This window comes from Brachypodium distachyon, chromosome 3 (genome assembly GCF_000005505.3).
Source record: "Brachypodium distachyon strain Bd21 chromosome 3, Brachypodium_distachyon_v3.0, whole genome shotgun sequence".
NCBI lineage: Eukaryota > Viridiplantae > Streptophyta > Magnoliopsida > Poales > Poaceae > Brachypodium > Brachypodium distachyon.
Genome location: NC_016133.3, coordinates 52,160,241 through 52,181,121, shown reverse-complemented (window position 1 = coordinate 52,181,121; position 20,881 = coordinate 52,160,241). Strand labels below are relative to the sequence as shown.

The following is a 20,881-nucleotide window of genomic DNA, read 5'->3' as shown; positions in this document are numbered from 1 at the left end:
GCAGCACCAGTATGCACCTTTTTATGTTTAAATTTGAGATCACAATCAGTAAGGGATGGCAAAGTTTTTTTTGTCTTTGTTTTGTTGTTCCAGCAGCTAACCAACTTAGGAGTAAGAACATATCAAGTTTCATTTGAAACAAGAAGGTATTATCTGAATTTTATTGACTATTTTTGTATTTATGTGCACCGTTCTATGTTGCTTGGATATTTGGTCACAGGTGTTCTGTAATTTTGATGTCTCCGCGTGCCTGTCTTTGTGGCCTGGTGCCAGCTGGCTTGTTTTGTCCCGTCCTTTTTTGTTAGCTGGACGAAAGGAGAAAGTAGCATTTGTCCCGTGCGGGTTTCTTCTCCATTCCCTTCCCCTTCCTCTTCTCCAATGATTTTCTCTAGGTCTAGATACATTCCTCCAATGGCCAGGGTTCTCCAGTGACATTTGCACATTTTCTAGAGCTGCAAATTTTGTTTCAAATAGTTGTATTCAAAGTTTATTTGCACCAAAGCTTATTTGTATTTGCACATTTTCTAGAGCTGCAATTTTTGTTCCAAGCATGTGTGATCCACCAAACTTTGTTTTCTTTCTCTGATTTTTTTTTGACCCACCTATATAGTGCAACTCAGATTGGGGCTAAACGCAATTGCACATCGCAATCTTTAATCTCAATTTTTTTGCACCAATGTTTACCTGCATTTGCACATTTTTCTAGATCTGCAATTTTTGTTCCAAGCAAGTGTAATTAACCAAATATATCTTTTCTTTCTCTGATTTTTTTGACACACCTATATTAGTGCAACTTAGATTGGGGCTAAGCGCAATTGCACATCGCAATCTTTAATTCTTCTCTTTTTTGCATTTATCATTGCAGATTTATAGCTTCACACACACTTTGCTAGGTCAGGATGGAGACAGATAATATTTCTTTTCTCAATTCATTTCATTTCTGATTTGTGCACATCCATTATAGTGCAATTTATAAGCAGCACAACTCAATTGCCTAACTCTATTTGGTTATTGTAATTTTATCTCTATTCCAGTGAGATTCAGAGATATAGTGTTCTTCAGATTTGTCACTTTGGCTAGAATCAGATATTGGAACTGAAAATTCAAGTGCCTTTTTGTTCTTCAGTCTATGTGCATTTTAGCTATAAATTTTGAAGGCTTGTGTCATACTTTATTTGTGTGTATATTAGTGAAGAACTTTAATATGCAGTTAAGTTGAGTTATAAGTTTCAGATTCTTTGTCATTCTGACTGCATGGGAAAAGAACTATGCATGGAGTCTTTCTTTATTCGGTGTTTTCCAATCAAGTTCAGTGCAGGTTCAGTGATCATTTAGCTATAAATTTTAGTTTAATATTTGTTGTATTGTTTATATATTTTAGTCAACTGTTTCAGTGCAGGTTCAGTGTAGTTCAAATAATACAGTAGTATCGGTTAGTCAGTAGTTCAAATTTCAGTTTAGAATCTTGTGTTAGATTCAGTTTTAATTAGTTTTAGTGGGCGAAATTTTGGATATCTTAAATCTGTTTAGTTCCATTCTATTTTCAAGCAGTAATTAGTATACCATTTGCCGCTCTGATTTCTGCTCGCTCGTGAGAAGACAGGAGAGGCGGGCTGTTTTGTTTTTGCATCTGTGCTCGTCGGCGCCAAGGTTGGTCGCTGCGCGCGATGAGTTTCTCCGGCCGAATTTGTTGCGTCAGTTTGCTCAGTTGCACTTCTCTTCCAGATGATTTTTGTTTGAATTTTTAGGGATTTTCAAGGCTGATGTTTCGGGGAGAAGGCAGCAGAGGCCGGTGTCTCTCGTCCTCAGCGGCAGAGTTTTTCTCACTCCCTTCCAGTTAATCCCTCCCCCTGTTGTTTTTCCTGGGTTGCTCTGGATCTCGTGGTTCATTTTGCCCATGCTTTGCCCTGATTTTGCTTCCAATCGGTCGTTGTTGCTAGGTGAAGACAGAAGGGCAAGGGCATCTGCATCAGTGCATCCTTTCGCTGTGAGGTCTCGTTTCGGTCCTCTGGTGAGTTGATGCTAGCGAAATGCTTGCACTAGTTCATTTACTTGTGTTATAGGTGTTTGTTTTAGCTACCAATATAGTGGTCTCTGTAGATTCATTTTTATAGCTGTTCAAATCGCACTGCCATCCAAACTAATCGTAGCATCTCTACTATATATTGTAATTATAATATTTGCCAATCACAATTGCACTTGTTTTTCTTCAAGTATGCAATTTGTTTACATCGCGATGCCTTTTATATTGAATTTGGTCCATGTTGATTATAAACTATTGGGCCACGTGTGCAGCATAATTTCCAACTCATTTTGTTCCCTTTTTTTGTTTTATGTATCTAAATTTGCAGCTGCTTCTGCTTTTGCATTTCTGAAATTTATTCTTCAAAAAGACATAGTACATGTGTGCACTTCTTTAACTAAGTTTTTAGCTTCAAATTATTAAACGCCAGATCATACATTCACTATGCTTTTCTACTGTTGTAGCAGCAGGACAAACAATGTGTAAGCAGGCCAAGAGATTAATTTTGAAAGAAGATAAGTTTCTGAATAATTTTTTTGTTATGATTAGCAATTTAGGGTAGCCGAATAGAGGTTCTGCATCTGATATGCTGAGTAGATAGGGTTCCTTTCAAAATAAATTTGCAATTTCGATCTTGTCTAATATAATAGGGTATTGTGCTTAGCTTTTTCAATCCGTACTGTTGTGTTGCATCTGATTTGCTGGAACAGGTCTAGCAGAGGGTTAGTTGTGGTGTTTTTTCACATCAAATTTGTACTGAATTATGATTTCAATCGCAATACATTTGTACTTCTGCAATTGAAAGCCTGCGAAGGTGCAATTGCAAGATCAAACACTATGTTTTACTTCTGCAATTGCAAGCCATGAAGGTTGTTGGATGTGGAGTAACGGAGTAATGGTGTGTGTCTTGTATGTGCGTATTCAGGTATTCCTTTCCTTGGTTTTTGGCGTCAGAACCTATATTGATTTTATTGCTTTTGGGCGCCAAAAGTCTAATTTGATGTTGGGCGCCAAAAGTCAGAAGGTATTCATATATTCAAATTTTTCCTTCGTTAGATATTTGTTGGGCGGCTCATAGAAATGTGACTGTTTTTTTTATGTATTACCAGGCGACTGTTTTCATACACAAAACCAGGCGACTGTTATCAAAAAGCAGGTGCCTGGCTAATAGACAGAGCCCTTTCTTTTTGCGGGGAGAGTGTTTTTATGTAGTAATCAGTTTGTAAATACGTACTTATACCTCTTTTGAATGGATTTCCACCCTCCTCTTATCTTATATTTAAAATTGTATTTCTTGAAGTAGTTTCAAACTTAAAAATATACGCACAGTACTTTTTTGCGAGAAGGCCATGCCATATATCCATCCAACCAAGTGACCAACTCGTATGTGACTCATAGTTTCAAAAAGAAAAAAAACTCGTATGTGACTCATTGACTCCTTTTAAAGAAAAATAAAATTACACATAAGTCCGTAGGGGAAAACATCCTCCTCCTTTCAGTAACCAGTTTAAAAAGTTGATTGTGAATGAGTGAATGGACGGCAACGATTAAATGCGTTAAACACCAACGTGTGCTTTTCAAATTGGCATAGATGTAAGCTAACAAAGATCGTTTATTTTTTTCAATGGCTCGGACTGTTTTACGCTGCTCGGCAGCGTAAAGTTTCCTCTGATTTTGACATTTCTCCGGAGTCCTCCACATTCTTGTTCTTCGACGCCCATATACCTTTTATCCAGAAGTGAAAAAGATCCGCATGTGAGCGCACTAAAATTATTTAGCATTTATCTGAGGGCTGTCTATATGCTTTCCCTCCCTTGGCGCGCATCGGTTCCTACGTGGGAGTGAGGCAGAAGGATTCCAAAACCAAAGCTCCGTCCAAAGCGCCCAAACACTCTAGAGCCCACGAACGGAAGAAAACATTACTGACCACTTGCCTGTGAACTCCTCACAAACTTAGCCGTGCAGAGAGCTTTGGTACTTTGCACCACGGCAAGCTGGCGGCCATCCTCTCAAGACAGACGTGTGCCAAAACCGCCGACTACTCCAACCACAGCCTGTGGCAACTCGTAGAAACCTCCTCTCGCTACTCAAAGCATCGCTGCACTTACTATATAGGCCGGATGCCCTCCATATCGTTTGCAACAAGCCAGACAAGAAGAGAGATCGAAACTCAGTAACCGAGAGATACTCCAAAATCCTCAAGCACTACAGTACATTGCGAATAAACCAATGGCGCCGCCGGGGCCCCTGAGCGCGACGCGGCGCACGCGTCCGACGGCGGCGCAATGCGTCGCGGCGTCGCTGTTCGCGCTGCTGGTGGCCGCGGCGATCATCGTGGTGCTGTGGCTCGTGCTCCGGCCCGGGAAGCTCCAGCTCTCCGTGGACCACGCGGCCGTGGCCGGGTTCAACTTCACGGCCAAAGGCGCGCTCGTCGGCACCGCCTTCGACCTCACCTTCCGCGCCTACAACCAGAACAAGCGCGCGGCCGTGTACCACTCGCTGGACGTCGGGGTGTGGTACGACGGCACGTACCTGGGCGGCGCCGAGGTGCCGGGGTTCCGCCAGCCGCCGCACAACGAGACGAGGATCGACGTGGCCGCGCCCGCGGCGTCGTCGCCGGTGCCGCGGGACGTGGAGAGGGAGATGGAGAAGGACCGGTCGGCGGGGACGCTGCCGCTGGACGTGCACGTCCGGGGGAAAGTGCACTTCAGGTACGGCGTGGTGAGGACGCGGAGCTACAAGCTGCGGGCGAGCTGCCCGCTGGTGCCCGTCCAGTTCGCGTCGCCCAGCTCCTTCGATCGGGTCTACTGCTACGTGCATATCTGATGAGTACTGTAGCTCGCTAGTTCGGGCGCGCGTACGTGCACAAATTGTTGCGGGTTTGGTTTCAGGATTCCTTCTGCATGTTTGGGTTGATTTTAAACTGTTCATCTTTATTTGCATTACATTGGTTTGTTGTATGATTATCAGGCATGTAAGTGTCATGTTCCTTATGAGAAATTCGTGTTCCATATATGTTGCGTATTCTCTTTTTTTTTATTAGCGCAGGTTTTACACCCCACACGCACAAAAAAAAAGGAGCTCCAAAAACGAACATGTAATGTACTGGGATACTTGTGGATCCAGTACATATCTAGGATGTTCTTCTTCCATTCGGCTTGAACTTGGGCCACGTGGGCTAATGCACAAAGTCTTTCGATTATGCTATACATCCAAATTTCCAACGTAACACCATTTTCTCTAAAAAGGAATGCCCAACGCAACATCTAATATCCAATTAAAGTAGCAGAAATTCTACGGTGGAAATTACGTCAAAGTTATCGGACGGTGAAGATTAAATCTGACAATAAGTCATAAACAATGGCTAGAATTTAATCTAATAAGAGATATTGAACCGCTAAGATTAACTAAATTGAAACGGAGAGGGGAAAAGAATAGGACTGTTTAGAGTGCAATCCGAATAGAACTCATAAAAAAATACAAGGACAAAAGAAAGGAAAATTCCGATGGGAAAACAACTGGCTCCTGAGCGTCGCCGGTTCGTCGTCTACGCCGTTTCCTGAAAAAACCAACTTAGCCGCACACTGCAGGGTGCAGGCCGTATAGCCGAGGCGGAGGCGGTCACCGTCGCGCCCTGCATCCATCTGCCTTCTTTTTGCATCGCCCTGTGCTCCTTTACGAGACAAGGCGCATCGGCCACCAATTAACGCTACATGCATGGTCTCCTTCAGGTAAGCGTTTCTCGGAACTTTTACTGCTCCTAAACAGGTTCCATCTTTAATTCTGTAGTTCGATCTTTAGTTTAGTAAAGCATGTAGAGCAGTAGGCTCTAGCTGAAGTCCATAAAACGTGGACACACGTAAGTTCACAGTTTTTTAAGCAATCTTCAAGGATTACACGTTACAAAACATAGGGCGATTGCATACACATCACCACACAACAAACTAGAATTAGCAGACACAATGAATAAATTCCTGTTGCACGCATCCGTGTATGTGTAATCATGATCGAGCACCGAATTTGAATTACCCCACCACCAGCAGATTTTATCCCCGCCACCATCTATCAAATTTTTATTACAGATTGTGTCAGTTTTAATGTATGGTCAAGATTCAATGTGGCAATAAGTCATAAACATTGTACTCCCTCCGTCACATATCAAGTGTCGTAATATTACATGTATCTAGACGTATTTTAGTATATAGATACGTCCATTTTTAAACAAATTTGAGTAACTTAATATTGTACGGATCGACGGAGGGAGTATATTATTAATCTAGCAAGAGGTAGAGAACGGCTAAAATTGTCCAGAAAAACAAAGGAAGGTAAAGGAAAAAGAGAAAGAAAGATAATAGTATATTCGATGGAAAAATAATTGGCTCCTGCGCAAAAACAGGATACGAACAAAACGTTACTACCTTCATCCAACAATAAGGAGCGTATTAGCTTTCCTTTGACCAATACTTTGACCAAAAATTACTCTATTAATATATAATTATATGACATAAATTCATATCCATTATATTCGTATTCAAGGATATTTGCTTAAGGTCATGATTTTGATCACATTTGTCACATATTCATGAAGTAATTTGTGGTCAGAGGTTTGGTCAACCGAATCCTAATATGCACCTTATTGTTGGACGGAGGGAGTACAACTGGAAGTTCAAGATGGTCAAGGAAAGTCAACTGATGATATTTCGACGGTCGTGTTGCAGAATAATGAAACTAAGTCTAGAATTAGAATACTAACACAATGTCAACATATGTTGTCTTTCCCTTTCATGTGGGATGTTAAATCACATGGCATTCGTGCGGACCTGTACCACAAAATTCAAAGGTGAACTCAGCCACGTGACCGGCACTGCACTCACATCACAGGATACCTTGATGGGGATGCCAAAGTCGCAACCCTCAAGGCAGCAGCAACGGAAGCATGTGGTCATGAACGGCGGTACACTGAAGAAAGGTAACAAGCCACAACAATATCAACAGCCACCATAGAGGTTGCTACATCAGCCAAAGAGCCTGGCACACAAACGCATTCGCCGGTCCAGGGGCTAGCACTTAGCACAGACACATACATACATACGACAGAAGCTACAATACGTGGCTTACAGGATAAATGCTATGTGTTTCGGATGGAAAGACATCCTTCGCCGAATCCATGCCTACATCAACAGCCTTCGATCGGAAGAAGCACCCTCGCACGAAATGGCCAGCCGAAAGCCGATCGACCATGAGCTCACCCAAATCCACAACCATGACTACAACCGGACTACTGAAGTACCAGAAATGACATGACGGAAGAAGGGAGCTTTTGTGTGGAACATCGGCTAAAAAAAATCAAGAAAACTGTATATGCCAATGGATGATTGACCTAATTGATACAAATCAGGCGGAATGAATGATTAATATATTATCTGTATATAAATAAAAGTTAAGGATTTAAAAACCTAAATACCTGTAATCAATGCCTAAAGGAAAACTTCTTTACAAATGAAAGATTGGTATGGTCGACTAAAGGGGGAGGGGGGTGAATAGGAGACTAACAAATTTTAGCTTTCCTTTTTCTTTTCTTGAAAGATACAAACACTTAATCCTAGAGCTTTCTAGATTCTCTAAAGTGAATGCAACCATAGAATGAAATGCAATAGCCGAAGCAACAATAGATAGCAAGAATGTAAAGGGGAAATGATACCACACGTGGAGACGAAGATTTCACCGGAGTTTCACTTATTGGGATCGGTGTACGTCTCCGTTTGGAGGAGTGCTCTACCACAAAGGTATAGACGCCACGAAGGCTCACTCTATTCTCCAACTCACCACACCACAAAGGTGGGATGAGCTCTCACACCACCACAAAGCTGAGGTGAGTTCCACTAATGGCTTCCTTGAGGGAGAACGTCGAACCCTTACAAACTTGACTGGAGCAAACTCCACAACTCAATAGGAGGCTCCCAATCCAAGCCTCAAGCTCCTCACACACCAAGGGAGAGCTCGAGGTGACCGCTTCCGTCTAGAGTTCCCAACAACCCAAGAGAAATGAAATCCACAAAGAAAATAAGGAGAATCAACTTTTTGACTTGGTGAAACCCTAGAGCAAGATCTTCTCCTCCAATCCTCAAAGAATCAAGAGATATGAGTGGCTAGGGAGGGAGATCTTGAAGATTTAAGCTTGAGGTGTTCTTGAGATGAGTTGGGGTGTTCTTAGCTGCTTGCTTGGTTCTTTGGCTCGATGGGGACGAAGGGGTATATAAGTGGGTTCCCAAAAATCGAGCCGTTAGGCACAGGTCGGGGTAGGCCGGAACTTCCGGCTGACCGGAAGTTCCAAATATTCACCGGAAGTTCCGCAAATTCCTCCGGGACTAACAGAGAGCACCAGGAGGTTCGGGCGGAAGTTCACCCGGAACTTCAGCCGGCTGGAATCCTGAAATGCCAGAAAACACCTTCTGAAAACAATTTTCGACTCACACCTTTTTGGGTAGGCTTTTTAGTAGGTGCAATTTGGTGTAGATGTGTATGTGAAATTGATTCACCCGTTACCTTCCCTTGTGGATCCCCTTTTAATAGTACGGATGTCCTACGACTCAAAACAACCGAAAAAGCCGCTAAACACCGCTACGCTTCTTTCCTTTTTAGGGGTCCACAAATCATCTTGTGTCGAGTTCTTTATAAAACCTGAAATACTTAGCACAAGATAAGATAACAAAACACGTTGTCATCACCACCAAAACTACTTAGGAGAGAAATGCCCTTTCAATCTCTTTTTTTTGTTGAATGATGACAACACAAAGATTTGCATAAAGAACAATCAGTTAAAAACTAGATGCATGGAATATAAAATATAGACGGGCTCCCCCTAGATGTATGCACTAGTTTGATTTGCTTGACATGCAAAGAGCACATACATTAGGATCAACACTCCCCCTAGATTTTATAAACCAATAACTCAATTTGCAAAGGATTAAAGGTATTTCACTAAAAGCTTTACAAGGATATGTAAGATTCATTCATAAATAAGATATAGATCATACCTCCACAAGACATAACAATTTTGAATGAAACCTACAATGACTTATCCAATAAGATATCGAGCAAGGCTTCCGAGAAGCATAAAGGGTTAGATAAGTCAAAACCAATTGAGCATATACCTTTTGCAATGAGATCTTGTGATGGAGCACATATCTAAGGGCACAAAAATATCACATCTCCACACAAGATTAGTAAGACTTGAGATAAGCATTGGAATCATATTTAGAACAAATAATTCACCACATAAAGCTTAAAGCTAGCTATTACATCACACAAAGTTATCAAGTTTTACACAAACCACGAATTTGAATTTAAATAGTTCAACAAACTAGATAAGTAGCACAAGCACCTAAAATGAATAAGAACGAGCTTGTGACTAAACCATGCAAATCCCCGAGGCCCTAAACTCTCCCTCACAACTACACTCTCCCCCTTTGGCATCAAGACACCAAAAAGGGAAGAATCGTCCCAAGAGAGAAACAACCAAATCACTCGGAGAAATCATCATCGGTGTCTTCTTCCTCATCCTCTTCTTCACTACCCTCGGCAGCAGGCACTTCATCTTCATCATCATCCTCATCTTCTTCATCACCACGCACCGGAGAAGGAAGATGACTATCATTGCGGTTCCAATCTCCATGTGTGCTCCTCCAACTCTCAAAGTTCTCAACATCGGACACAAGAGAGCTAGGCAAGTCCAAATGATTCAAAATGCGCTCTTGACGACGAAGAATGCGATGATTAACTTGTTCAACCTTGTACAACTTCCTCTCATTGGATTGTTGCATGCAAAATATCTTCCTTAGCATGCCCTTCCAACCACCTTGCTTGCTAGAACCACGAGTGTGAGAGGAGGGTCCCAAACCCAAATCTGAAGGAATATCCTCATCCTCCTCAATATCAACGGGGGCTTGAAAGTTGTTCGGAGGTGGTGGAAGGCGTCTCTTCTTCTTCAGTTGCTTGGAGGGGTGAACCACAAAGTCTACATCATGCATGAGAGGTGCCTTGGCAAGAATAAGCTTCATGATGTACGGGGCATAGGGAGGCACTCTCCTATGAAGAATAGCAAAATATAGCTCATGCCATAAGTAGTCCATCACATCCAAAGGTGTATATCCATTCTTCCTCTTATGTGTTTCCAACATGAGATTGACACCAAAACCATGTAGCTCATCCGAGTTACCCGTCTTGCAAGCAATGGTTTCTTGGTAGATGCGTTGCAAGATGTCATATGTTGGCTTTAGGAATTTGGTTCATCCAAGAGTTACTCTTCCTTCCATGTAAAGTGGCTTCAAAACCTTCTTGCCAGCAACATCATTGTCATGGGGGCGAAAACCAGAAGGAGTGCAATGTCCAGCATTCTCATATCCAAGTAGGCTCGCAAACTCGGCCCATGTGGCAGTGCAAAAGTGGCTCCTCGACATTCATGAAACACGGTGAATGTTCTGGTCATCTAGATCTTCTTGAAACACTGTGGCATAAAACTGAGCCACAAGAGTCTCATCATAGGCTTGATTGACGGTCATGATAAGAAACAAATTGAGCTTCTCACAAATAGAAAGTGCTTCTCCAAAGTACTTCTTGTCGGCTTGCAAAGCTTCAACATTGATAGAACATTGAGGAACAACTTTGGTCTTGGGAGGCAAATATATCTTTTTAAAGATACGAATCTGAAAGTTGGTATGGAAGTGATGGTTGCAATCATTGAGATCTGAATCAGGCTCCTTCAAATAAGGATTAATAAACCTCTCATCCGCAAACACTTGCTCGGCCAATGCTTGATAGGAAACTTGCTGGGCTGAGCTTTGGAAGTCGACTTTCGGCGAGAGGACTTGGACTTGGCGAGGTCTAGCTGCTCACGCTCGCGTTCTTTCATCACAATCTCTGCCCTCTTCTTTGTTGTAAGCTTCTTGGGAGAAGGAGGAATTATCGGATCCTTGCCCCTATCTTGACGAGAACTAATAATCCCTGTGAACAGAAAAGTGACATGAGGGACAATAGGTAAGTGCACAGGATTGTAGAAGTAAAGAATTGATTAATTGGAGCCGAGACTGTGCAGAAAAATTGTCCAGGGACCGGAAGTTCCAGCTAAAACCCGGAAGTTCCGGGATCCCGCAGAAACGGGACGAACCCTAACTTCCAATCCCTCAACAATCAAGCCATACAACCTCAAATCCAACTAGCCTAGTCCATGCATTCTACACAACAAAGGAATTCCACCAAGAAATTTGCCCTAATTTCTCACATTCATCCAAGGATTCAAACAAACCCTAGAAGGAGAGAAAAGAGGATTTACTTGATTTCACCATGGTGGGGATCGAAGAGAAACACGCCCTTGTTGTAGATCCGATGAGAGGAACCGGATCTTCCGGTTGAATCCAAAGAGATTGCGACTTCCTTGGAGCTAGGGTTTGAGGAGGGAGCAAGAGAGAGGGGGGTAGGGCTGGTGTGGGGAAAAGAACCCCCACCCGGTCGGCCCCCTTCGCTTTAACAGGAAAAACTTCTCACCGGAAGTTCCGAACAACTGGCGGAACATCTGGCTGATCGGAAGTTCCGCCCGGGAGCCAGAAGTTTCAGCAAACCCAGACACAGACAATGGATTCAAAGTGGGAACTTTTGAGCATACAGAATAGATGGTTTTCAGATATGACGGCTTGGGTAGATCACACAAAGTTGGAATTATATTACGGCATTATACACTCAATTTGCAAGAAGCAAAGTCAAAATACCAAATATGAGTGCATTTCCATAAATACATAATATGTCATATTTGACTATATAAGATTTGTAATGAATTAAAAGAACCAACCTCACAAAAGTGAGGGCGGTGGCATAGGACACCATATTTGAGTATGTATGAGCTTGACACCGTGAATATAGATTCTTGAGCTCAAGACTCAAAACTCACATTGAAGCTCAATGTATGAAATTAATGTTAGCATAGTAAGAGTAGCATTTGCCCATGAATTGAGCTATGCTCCCCCTACATCCATGCGCACATCCAAACTAGACAAATGTTAACCATGGGTACGGGTGCAAGTTTATCAAACCACAACACTAGAATTTAAGATATTTAGCTCATGCCTTAACTTCCGACATCTTGCTTCATCAAGAGGCTTCGTGAAAATATCTGCTAGTTGCATACCGGTGGCAACATAAGAGAGATCAATATCACCACGGGCCACGTGCTTTCGAATGAAATGATGGCGAATCTCAATATGTTTCGTCTTGCTATGTTGCACGGGGTTGTGGGATATCTTGATTGCACTCTCATTGTCACATAAAAGAGGCACACTTTCACAAGTGATTCAATAGTCCAACAATGTTTGCCTCATCCATAATAATTGTGCACAACAACTTGCGGCGGCTATATACTCGGCTTCCGTCATGGAGAGAGACACACAATTTTGCTTTTTAGAAGACCAACTCACCAAAGACCTACCAAGAAATTGGCACGTCCCGAAAGTTGACTTCCTATCCACTTTGTCTCCCGCCCAATCCGAATCCGAATATCCCATGAGCTTGAAACTTGATCCTTTAGGATACCATAAACCAAAGTTTGGGGTATGAACTAAATATCTAAAGATTCTTTTGACCGTCACTAAGTGGCTTTCTTTTGGTGCGGATTGATATCTTGCACAGATACTCACATTTAACATAATATACAGTCTAGATGCACAAAGGTAAAGCAAGGAAACAATCATAAAACGATATACCTTTTGATCCACATCTTTACCATTGGGATCTAGATCAAGAGAGCTTGGTATAGACATTGGGGTCTTGGCACTCTTGACATCATGCATCTTGAATCTCTTTAGCATGTCTTGGGTGTATTTGGCTTGATTAGTAAAGATTCCTCCTCTCAATTGCTTGATTTCAAATCCAAGGAAGAACTTTAATTTACCCATCATAGACATCTCAAACTTTTTGATCATTAGCTTAGCAAATTGATCATTGAACACACCATTAGTAGAACCAAGTATAATGTCATCAAAATATAGTTGGCATATAAACAAATCACCACCAACCATCTTAGTAAAAAGAGTGGGGTCAATAACCCCAATTTCAAAGCCACGATCCACTAGCAGCTCCTTTAGGTGCTCATACCAAGCTCGAGGTGCTTGTTTGAGGCCATAAAGGGATTTATCAAGTTTGTACACGTGGTTAGGAAATTGAGGGTTCTCAAACCCCGGTGGTTGTTTGACATATACCAACTCATTTAATGGACCATTTAGAAATGCACTTTTCACATCCATTTGTTGCAAAGTAATGTTATGATGCGATGCATATGCAATCAATATACGAATAGATTCAAGGCGAGCAACTGGAGTAAAAGTTTCACTGTAGTCAATACCCTCGACTTGGGAGAAACTTTGAGCCATCAATCTTGCCTTGTTCCTTGTCACTTGTCCAAGTGCATCTTGCTTGTTTTTAAATATCCATTTAGTGCCAATGACATTTCTTGCAATATTTTGGTCTTTCCACCAATGACCGTACTCTATTGCGCTCGAAGTTATTCAACTCTTCATGCATGGCATTAAGCCAATCCGGATCCTCAAGAGCTTCTTGTACCTTTTGAGGCTCAACACAAGAGACAAAAGCATGATGTTCACAATAGTTAGCTAATTGTCTACGAGTAGTTACCCCTTTCCTCACACTTCCTAGGACATTGTCCAAGGTATGTTCTTGACGTTGAAGTTGTGAGGCAATCTTCATGGCCCGACGTTCCATAGCTTATTGAGATAAATCTTGAGGCTCAATGGAAGCTTGAACATCTTGAAGATCTTGATCTTGGACATCATTTGGTGAAAAATCACCAACATCAACATTTGCTTGAACTTGTCCTTGATCAACTTGTTCATCGACATGAGGGACTTGTTCTTGTTATTGGTTAGCTTGTGGATCTTGTGGACATGAGGGCTTCACTTGAGTAGAGCATTGTCCTTCTCCTTCTTCCATACGGGGATCCTCAATGGTCATAATTTGACCTATGCCCATTCTTCATATGGCTTGGGAGGAATTTGATCATCTACATCCACAACATCAACTTGCCCCACATGGAAACCATTATTCTCATCAAACTCCACATTACAAGATTCGTCAACACATCCGGTGGATTTGTTGTAGACTCTATAAGTGTGGGAGTTTGATGCATAGCCAACAAATATGCCCTCATAAGTTTTAGGCTCAAATTTAGATAAACGAACACCTTTCTTAAGCACGAAACACTTACAACCGAATACCCAAAAGTACTTGAGGTTGGGCTTGCGTCCCGTGAGAATTTCATAAGGTGTCTTGTTCAATATCTTGCGGAGATATAGGCGATTAGTAGCATGGCATGCGGTGTTGATTGCTTCGGCCCAAAAATTGTATGGAGACTTGAACTCCGCCAACATTGTCCTTGCTGCATCCATGAGAGTTCTATTCTTCCTCTCCGCTACACCATTTTGTTGAGACGTATACGCAGCGGAATATTGTCTTTTGATACCCTCATCACTTAAAAACTCAATCAAGGTGTAATTCTTAAACTCGGAGCCATTACCAATCCTAATAGCCATAATCTTTGCATTGTATTGGCGTTGGGCTTCATTGGCAAAGTCGATGACGGTTTGTTGGGTCTCACTCTTGTGCTTCAAGAAATATACCCAAGTGTACCTAGAATAGTCATCAACAATAACCAAACAATATTTCTTATCACCAATACTATCATAAGTAGAAGGACCGAAGAGATCCATGTGAAGGAGCTCCAAGGGCCTTGTTGAAGTGATAATTGTCTTGTGGTGATGTGCCTTCTCATGTAACTTCCCTTCAATACAAGCACTACACACACGGTCTTTATTAAATGAAACATTGGTTATTCCTATCACATGCTCACCTTTGAGGAGACTTTGCAAAGATCTCATATTGACATGGGCTAGACGGCTATGCCATAGCCAACCCACATCAACTTTAGCCATTAGACATGTTTCTTCTCTAATGGGTTTCTTACCGAAATCTACCACATAAAGACCATTTTCCACATATCCAACAAAGGCTACTTTAAGAGTCTTACTCCACAAAAAGGTTACACAAGTTGTGCCAAAGAAGGAATAAAAACCCATACGTGCAAGTTGAAGTACCGAAAGTAAATTGTATGAAAGAGACTCAATAAGCATGACATTCTCAATGGATGTATCCGAAGAGATGACAACCTTGCCTAGTCCCAATACCGTTGATTATGAAGAATTTCCAAATGTAACTTGTTTGGACCTTGATGTACTCATTTTGGCGTCCACAAGCAATTCTTTGCTCCCGATCATATGATTAGTGCATCCACTATCCACTATCCATGAAGATCCATCGGAAGCATCCTCCTACAAGTTTGGTTTTAGGTACCCATATTTGAATGGGTCCATTAGCGTTAGCAACAAGGGTCTTAGGAACCCAAATAAACCAATGAACATATTCATAAGGAGAACCAACAAATTTGGCATAAACATGCCCATCATTAGTACGACAACACATGAGGGATTGAAATCCCCGGCACTATTATCATAGGTGGCCTTGCCACCTTTCTTGTTCTTTGGCTTCTCCTTGGCCACCTCCCCTTCCTTCACAAAATAAGCATTAGTGTGGGGAGGTGCCTTGGCCTTCTTCTTGTTGTTGCTCTTCTCATTGGGGTTGTATCCAATTCCCTCCAATCCAAAAGCTTTTCTATGATCATTCAAAAGATCATGGAGGTTCTTCTCGCCTTGGAAGCAAGTGGCTAGGCCCTTTTCAAGTTGAGCCTTCAACCTAGCATTCTCCTCAATCATAGATGTATGCTTACAACAAGGGTTAGTTGAAGCATCTTTATCATTAGAAATTAATTCCTTAACAAGAGAATATAGAAGATGATCACAAGATTCTTTGAGAGACTTGTCCTCACTTGTAAAGGACTTGTGATCCTTTCCAAGTTTGTCAAATTCCTCAAGGAGGTTCTTATGACCATTCTCAACTTCACTTATCCTACCCAAGTGCTCATTAGCAAGGGAAATAGCATGATCATAAGAATCTTTAATTTTAGCATGTTCCTTAGAAAGTGACTCCTCAATTGCTTCCCTCTTTGTTTGTCTTCCTCAAGAGCTTCATTAAGCTCCGCAATCTCATGAGCGGCAACACACTCAAGTATTACCTTTTCATCCATGAGCTCATCATGTTCTTCAATAATAGTTTGAGCTTCACCAAGTTTTTCCAAGGGGTCCTCAAACCTCTTTTTGGTCTCACCTTCCAATCTTGCCATGAAGATCTCGAACTCATTCATGCTATGCTCAACAACACTACTCTCCTCCACACAATCAAATAGAGATAAACTCTTAGGAATGACATGTTTGGTGGGAGGAGAGATTACCGAAGAGGTCTTGGCCATAAGGCACTTGGGTGAGCGGTTCTTGTTCTCATTGGGCGAGTCGAAGAGAGATGGAAGTGAAGGAGCAATGGCAATGTTCGCCCTCTCCGTGGACTCTTCATCATCATCATCATCTTCCTCACCCGAAGTATATTCTTCTTGAACAAGAAGCATTCTTGGTTGCCTCTTCTTCGTTGGCTTCTTGTGGAAGGAGGGCTTGGTCTTCCCCTTAAGTATAAGGCGTCCACCATTCTCCTCTCTCTTCTCATAAATACACTCTGCAATGAAATGGTCATTGTTACCACAATTATAACATTTACGAGATCTTTGACCTTTGGGCTTGGAGCTTGAAGCTCCCTTGTTGTTGTAGAAGTTGTTGGGGTTGAAGGTGTTGGTCTTAACAAACTTCTTGTTCTTCCAAAAGGCTTGAGCCGCAAGAACCATGTGGTCACTAAACTCATAGTTGCAATTTTCTTCCATGATCTCAACCTCTTCTTGGGTGCTTCACATGGAGTTGAGGTGGGAGTCACGTTGGCCTTCAATGCAAGGATTGAGCTTTGTGAGAGAAACTTGGCTCAAATGAGATTGTTCTCGGAGGTCTTCTTGAGAATATCCATAGCTACAAATTCTCCCGTTACTTGACTTGGAGTCAAGCTATAGTAGTCCGTTCTTTGCCTAATCATTGCGGCATGAACCTCTCGGTGTGGGGAAATGGCTTCTATGAATAGACGCTTGAGCCATTCATCATTGATGTCACGACTTCCATGGTACTTCATTTTGGCTCCAAGAGTGATGACTCTCCTATATAGCTCATCCGGAACCTCTCCATCCTTCATGAAGAAATTTTTGCATTCGTTGGTGACCACTTCAAACTTTGACTTCCTAACACTCTCATTGTTGTCAAAGTGGTCACCAATGAGCTTCCAAGCATCTCTAGAGGTATCAACACTACGGACAAATGTTCTATACTCCAAGGGTAGAGCTTTTAGGAGTATTCCAATGGCATGCTCATTGAGTTGATTGTCCACATACTCTCTTGGTGACAAGTTCTTTGGATCATGAACACAGTAGCCTCTTCAACAATTCTCCACAACTCCGTTGATGTGCTCTTGAAGTGAGTTCTCATGGAATGAAACCAATCAACGTAATTAGTAGAGGTTAGCATGGGGGGTTCACCTTGATTATACATAGGTGGCAAATTATGGTGGCGATGATTATATTGAGGTGGTGGAGCCACCTCGCTATACAACCCATAGCCACCCCTACCTTGGGATTTGGTAACACTCTCTTCGATAGCCTTAGCCTTGTTACGAGTTTCGGCATCCGAATCTTCCTTAGTCAAATCCACCGCACTTGGTGGCTTGGCATAGAAAGGCTCGGTAGAAGAAGAAGAGGCTTTGTTAGGTAGGTGCTCACTAATCTTTTTGTCCACACTATCTAGAATAACTTTTTGCATGCTATCCAAAAGCCATTTGATGGATTTAAAAGTTAGTGGAGCATTATCATTTATCACCTCGGTTTCTCGGGGTTTCACCGTGGGTTCCCCATCATCGTCGGCCATACTCTTAAGAGCAGTAAAGCCCTAATTAAGAGACGAGGCTCTGATACCAATTGAAAGATCGGTATGGTCGACTAGAGGGGGGGTGAATAGGAGACTAACAAATTTTAGCTTTTCTTGAAAGATACAAACACTTAATTCTAGGGCTTTCTAGATTCTCTAAAGTGAATGCAACCCTAGAATGAAATGCAATAGCCGAAGCAACAGTAGATAGCAAGAATGTAAAGGGTAAATGATACCACACGTGGAGACGAAGATTTCACCGGAGTTCCACCTATTGGCATCGGTGTACGTCTCCGTTTGGAGGAGTGCTCTACCACAAAGGTATAGACGCCACGAAGGCTCACTCTATTCTCCAACTCACCACACCACAAAGGTGGGATGAGCTCTCACACCACCAGAAAGGTGAGGTGAGTTCCACTAATGGCTTCCTTGAGGGAGAACGCCGAACCCTTACAAACTTGACCGGGGCAAACTCCACAACTCAATAGGAGGCTCCCAATCCAAGCCTCAAGCTCCTCACACACCAAGGGAGAGCTCGAGATGACCGCTTCCGTCTAGGGTTCCCAACAACCCAAGAGAAACGAAACCCACAAAGAAAATAAGGGGAATCAACTTTTTGACTTGGTGAAACCCTAGAGCAAGATCTTCTCCTCCAATACTCAAAGAATCAAGAGATATGAGTGGCTAGGGAGGGAGATCTTGAAGATTTAAGCTTGAGGTGTTCTTGAGATGAGTTGGGGTGTTCTTAGCTGCTTGCTTGGTTCTTTGGCTCGTTGGGGACGAAGGGGTATATAAGTGGGTTCCCAAAAATATTCACCGGAAGTTCCACAAATTCCTCCGGGACTAACAGAAAGCACCCGGAGGTTCGGGTGGAAGTTCACCCGGAACTTCCGCCGCCTGGAATCCTCAAATGCCAGAAACACCTTCTGAAAACAGTTTTCGACTCACACCTTTTTGGGTAGGCTTTTTAGTGGGTGCAATTTGGTGTAGATGTGTACATAAAATTGATTCACCCGTTACCTTCCCTTGTGAATCCCCTCTTAATAGTACGGATGTCCTAAGACTCAAAACAACCGAAAAACCCGCTAAACACCGCTACGCTTCTTTCCTTTTTAGGGGTCCACAAATCATCTTGTGTCGAGTTCTTTATAAAACCCGAAATACTTAGCACAAGATAAGATAACAAAACACGTTGTCATCACCACCAAAACTATTTAGGAGAGAAATGCCCTTTCAACAAAGTTGCCACACCAATTTAAATGCAACTAGAAACACATGTGTTACCTGTACATGCAATAATCTACAACTCTTTCTAAATCTAATCATTCAAAAGATCTATATGAGCAAAAACAAGGAGAAAACACATATATCTAAATTTAGGTTACGTAAAAACCAAATAAAAAAACATTCAAATATATTTCAAAAAAATCATTAAAAAAGTTTAAATTGCATATAGTACATCTAAATTGCATACAAAAAATCTACTGGAAAAAACAAAATATAAATATAAGTGCAATCTGCACGGGTCACTCCGCTAGTTATAGAGAGAGAGAGAGAGAGAGAGTATTCAACTCTCTCAGGCATTGGTTCAAAACACTTTAGTTGTTGATCTATTTTCTGGACACTTAGCCCCCTAAATTAACAAAACCAAATAAAACCTTAAACGTGGATGACACGTTATTGTCAAGGCAAAACCCATCCTCCAACATCTTTTGGATCTCTTTTATTTTTTACTTATACGGATTCTTACTAAGTCTTACGATTGGAATTTCACATGGAAAGTGAGTTAAAAGCGAAAATAACTATTTGACTTGTTTGTTAAATAGTCAACATGCTACTTTCTTAAGTGCCAAACCAATGTAAATATATATCACGTTGACAAAAGCACCCCTAACCTAATTTTGACAGCGTGTTAATGTGACAATGCGGGGAAGGAGAGAGTTTGGAAGAGACTAGGGATGGAAAATTGTTTTTTAACCCCAAACTATTGTCTGATAGGTGATAGGTGATGCGAAATACATGTGGAAATCGTGAGAAATGTTTATTCACATCTTTCATTCATAGAAATTCATAGAGCTAGCTAAGGAAAAAAAACATAAATTATGATGAACCATAGAGATCATCACTAGCAAACAATCCCCTGTGAAAACCAACTCATGCCCCCTATGTTACTCCCTCTGTTTCTGATTGATTGGCGCCGGCAATATTACAAATAAAAAACTTTGCCATTTCCCGAAATCCACCCGCAATCCACGTCCTATCGGAACTTTTGCGGAAAAAACCCTGTTGTTTTTCGAAATCAACCCGTAGTCCACGTTCAACTGAAGATGTGTAATGCGGGTTGATTTCATAAATTAACATGTTTTTCTTTTTGCAAAATTGCCGGCACGAATCAATTGGAAATGGAGGGAGTAGTAAAGTGGTGAAGTTGATCTTTCAATTCTCATGCTCAATCTCTATTGAACCATCATTCACACCAATTAAACAAATAATTCAAGAGCTCGTGCTCTTTAAACTTTGATTTCCTTTTTCTAATTCTCTCCTACCAAAAGACCGCGAGGGAATTAAATATATATACCGTCTCATATTAAGAGTGATTCAAATTTGCTCAAATATGAATGTATCTATATCAAAAAACATCTAAATACATGTAATATTTTGTTACTTAATATGGGAGCTCCGAGGAATTACTCACTTTAGGACAGAGGTAATCACCGCAGACGTCACCGTCCACTTCGGTGAGACGCAAAGCCAACGTATCGCTGATTGGTCTTCATTTTCAAAAGTTTCTCCGGCCCCGCATGAAAAACTCGCTCGCTGCCTTGGCGGTATCACCGAAGGAAACTCGCTCACAACTCATGAAATAACCTCTGCTATGTCCTTTTATAAACAAAGC

The 20,881-nt window shown here is 41.8% G+C and overlaps 1 protein-coding gene across 1 annotated transcript; it reads left to right on the top strand.

The window, feature by feature from the left end:
• The first annotated feature begins 3,847 nt into the window (after positions 1-3,847).
• Positions 3,848-5,047, top strand: LOC100837572 (uncharacterized protein At1g08160). The gene has a single exon (XM_003570024.4). The coding sequence runs from the start codon at positions 4,253-4,255 to the stop codon at positions 4,847-4,849; it is 597 nt and encodes a 198-aa protein (XP_003570072.1). The 5' UTR covers positions 3,848-4,252; the 3' UTR covers positions 4,850-5,047.
• The last annotated feature ends 15,834 nt before the right edge of the window (positions 5,048-20,881 follow it).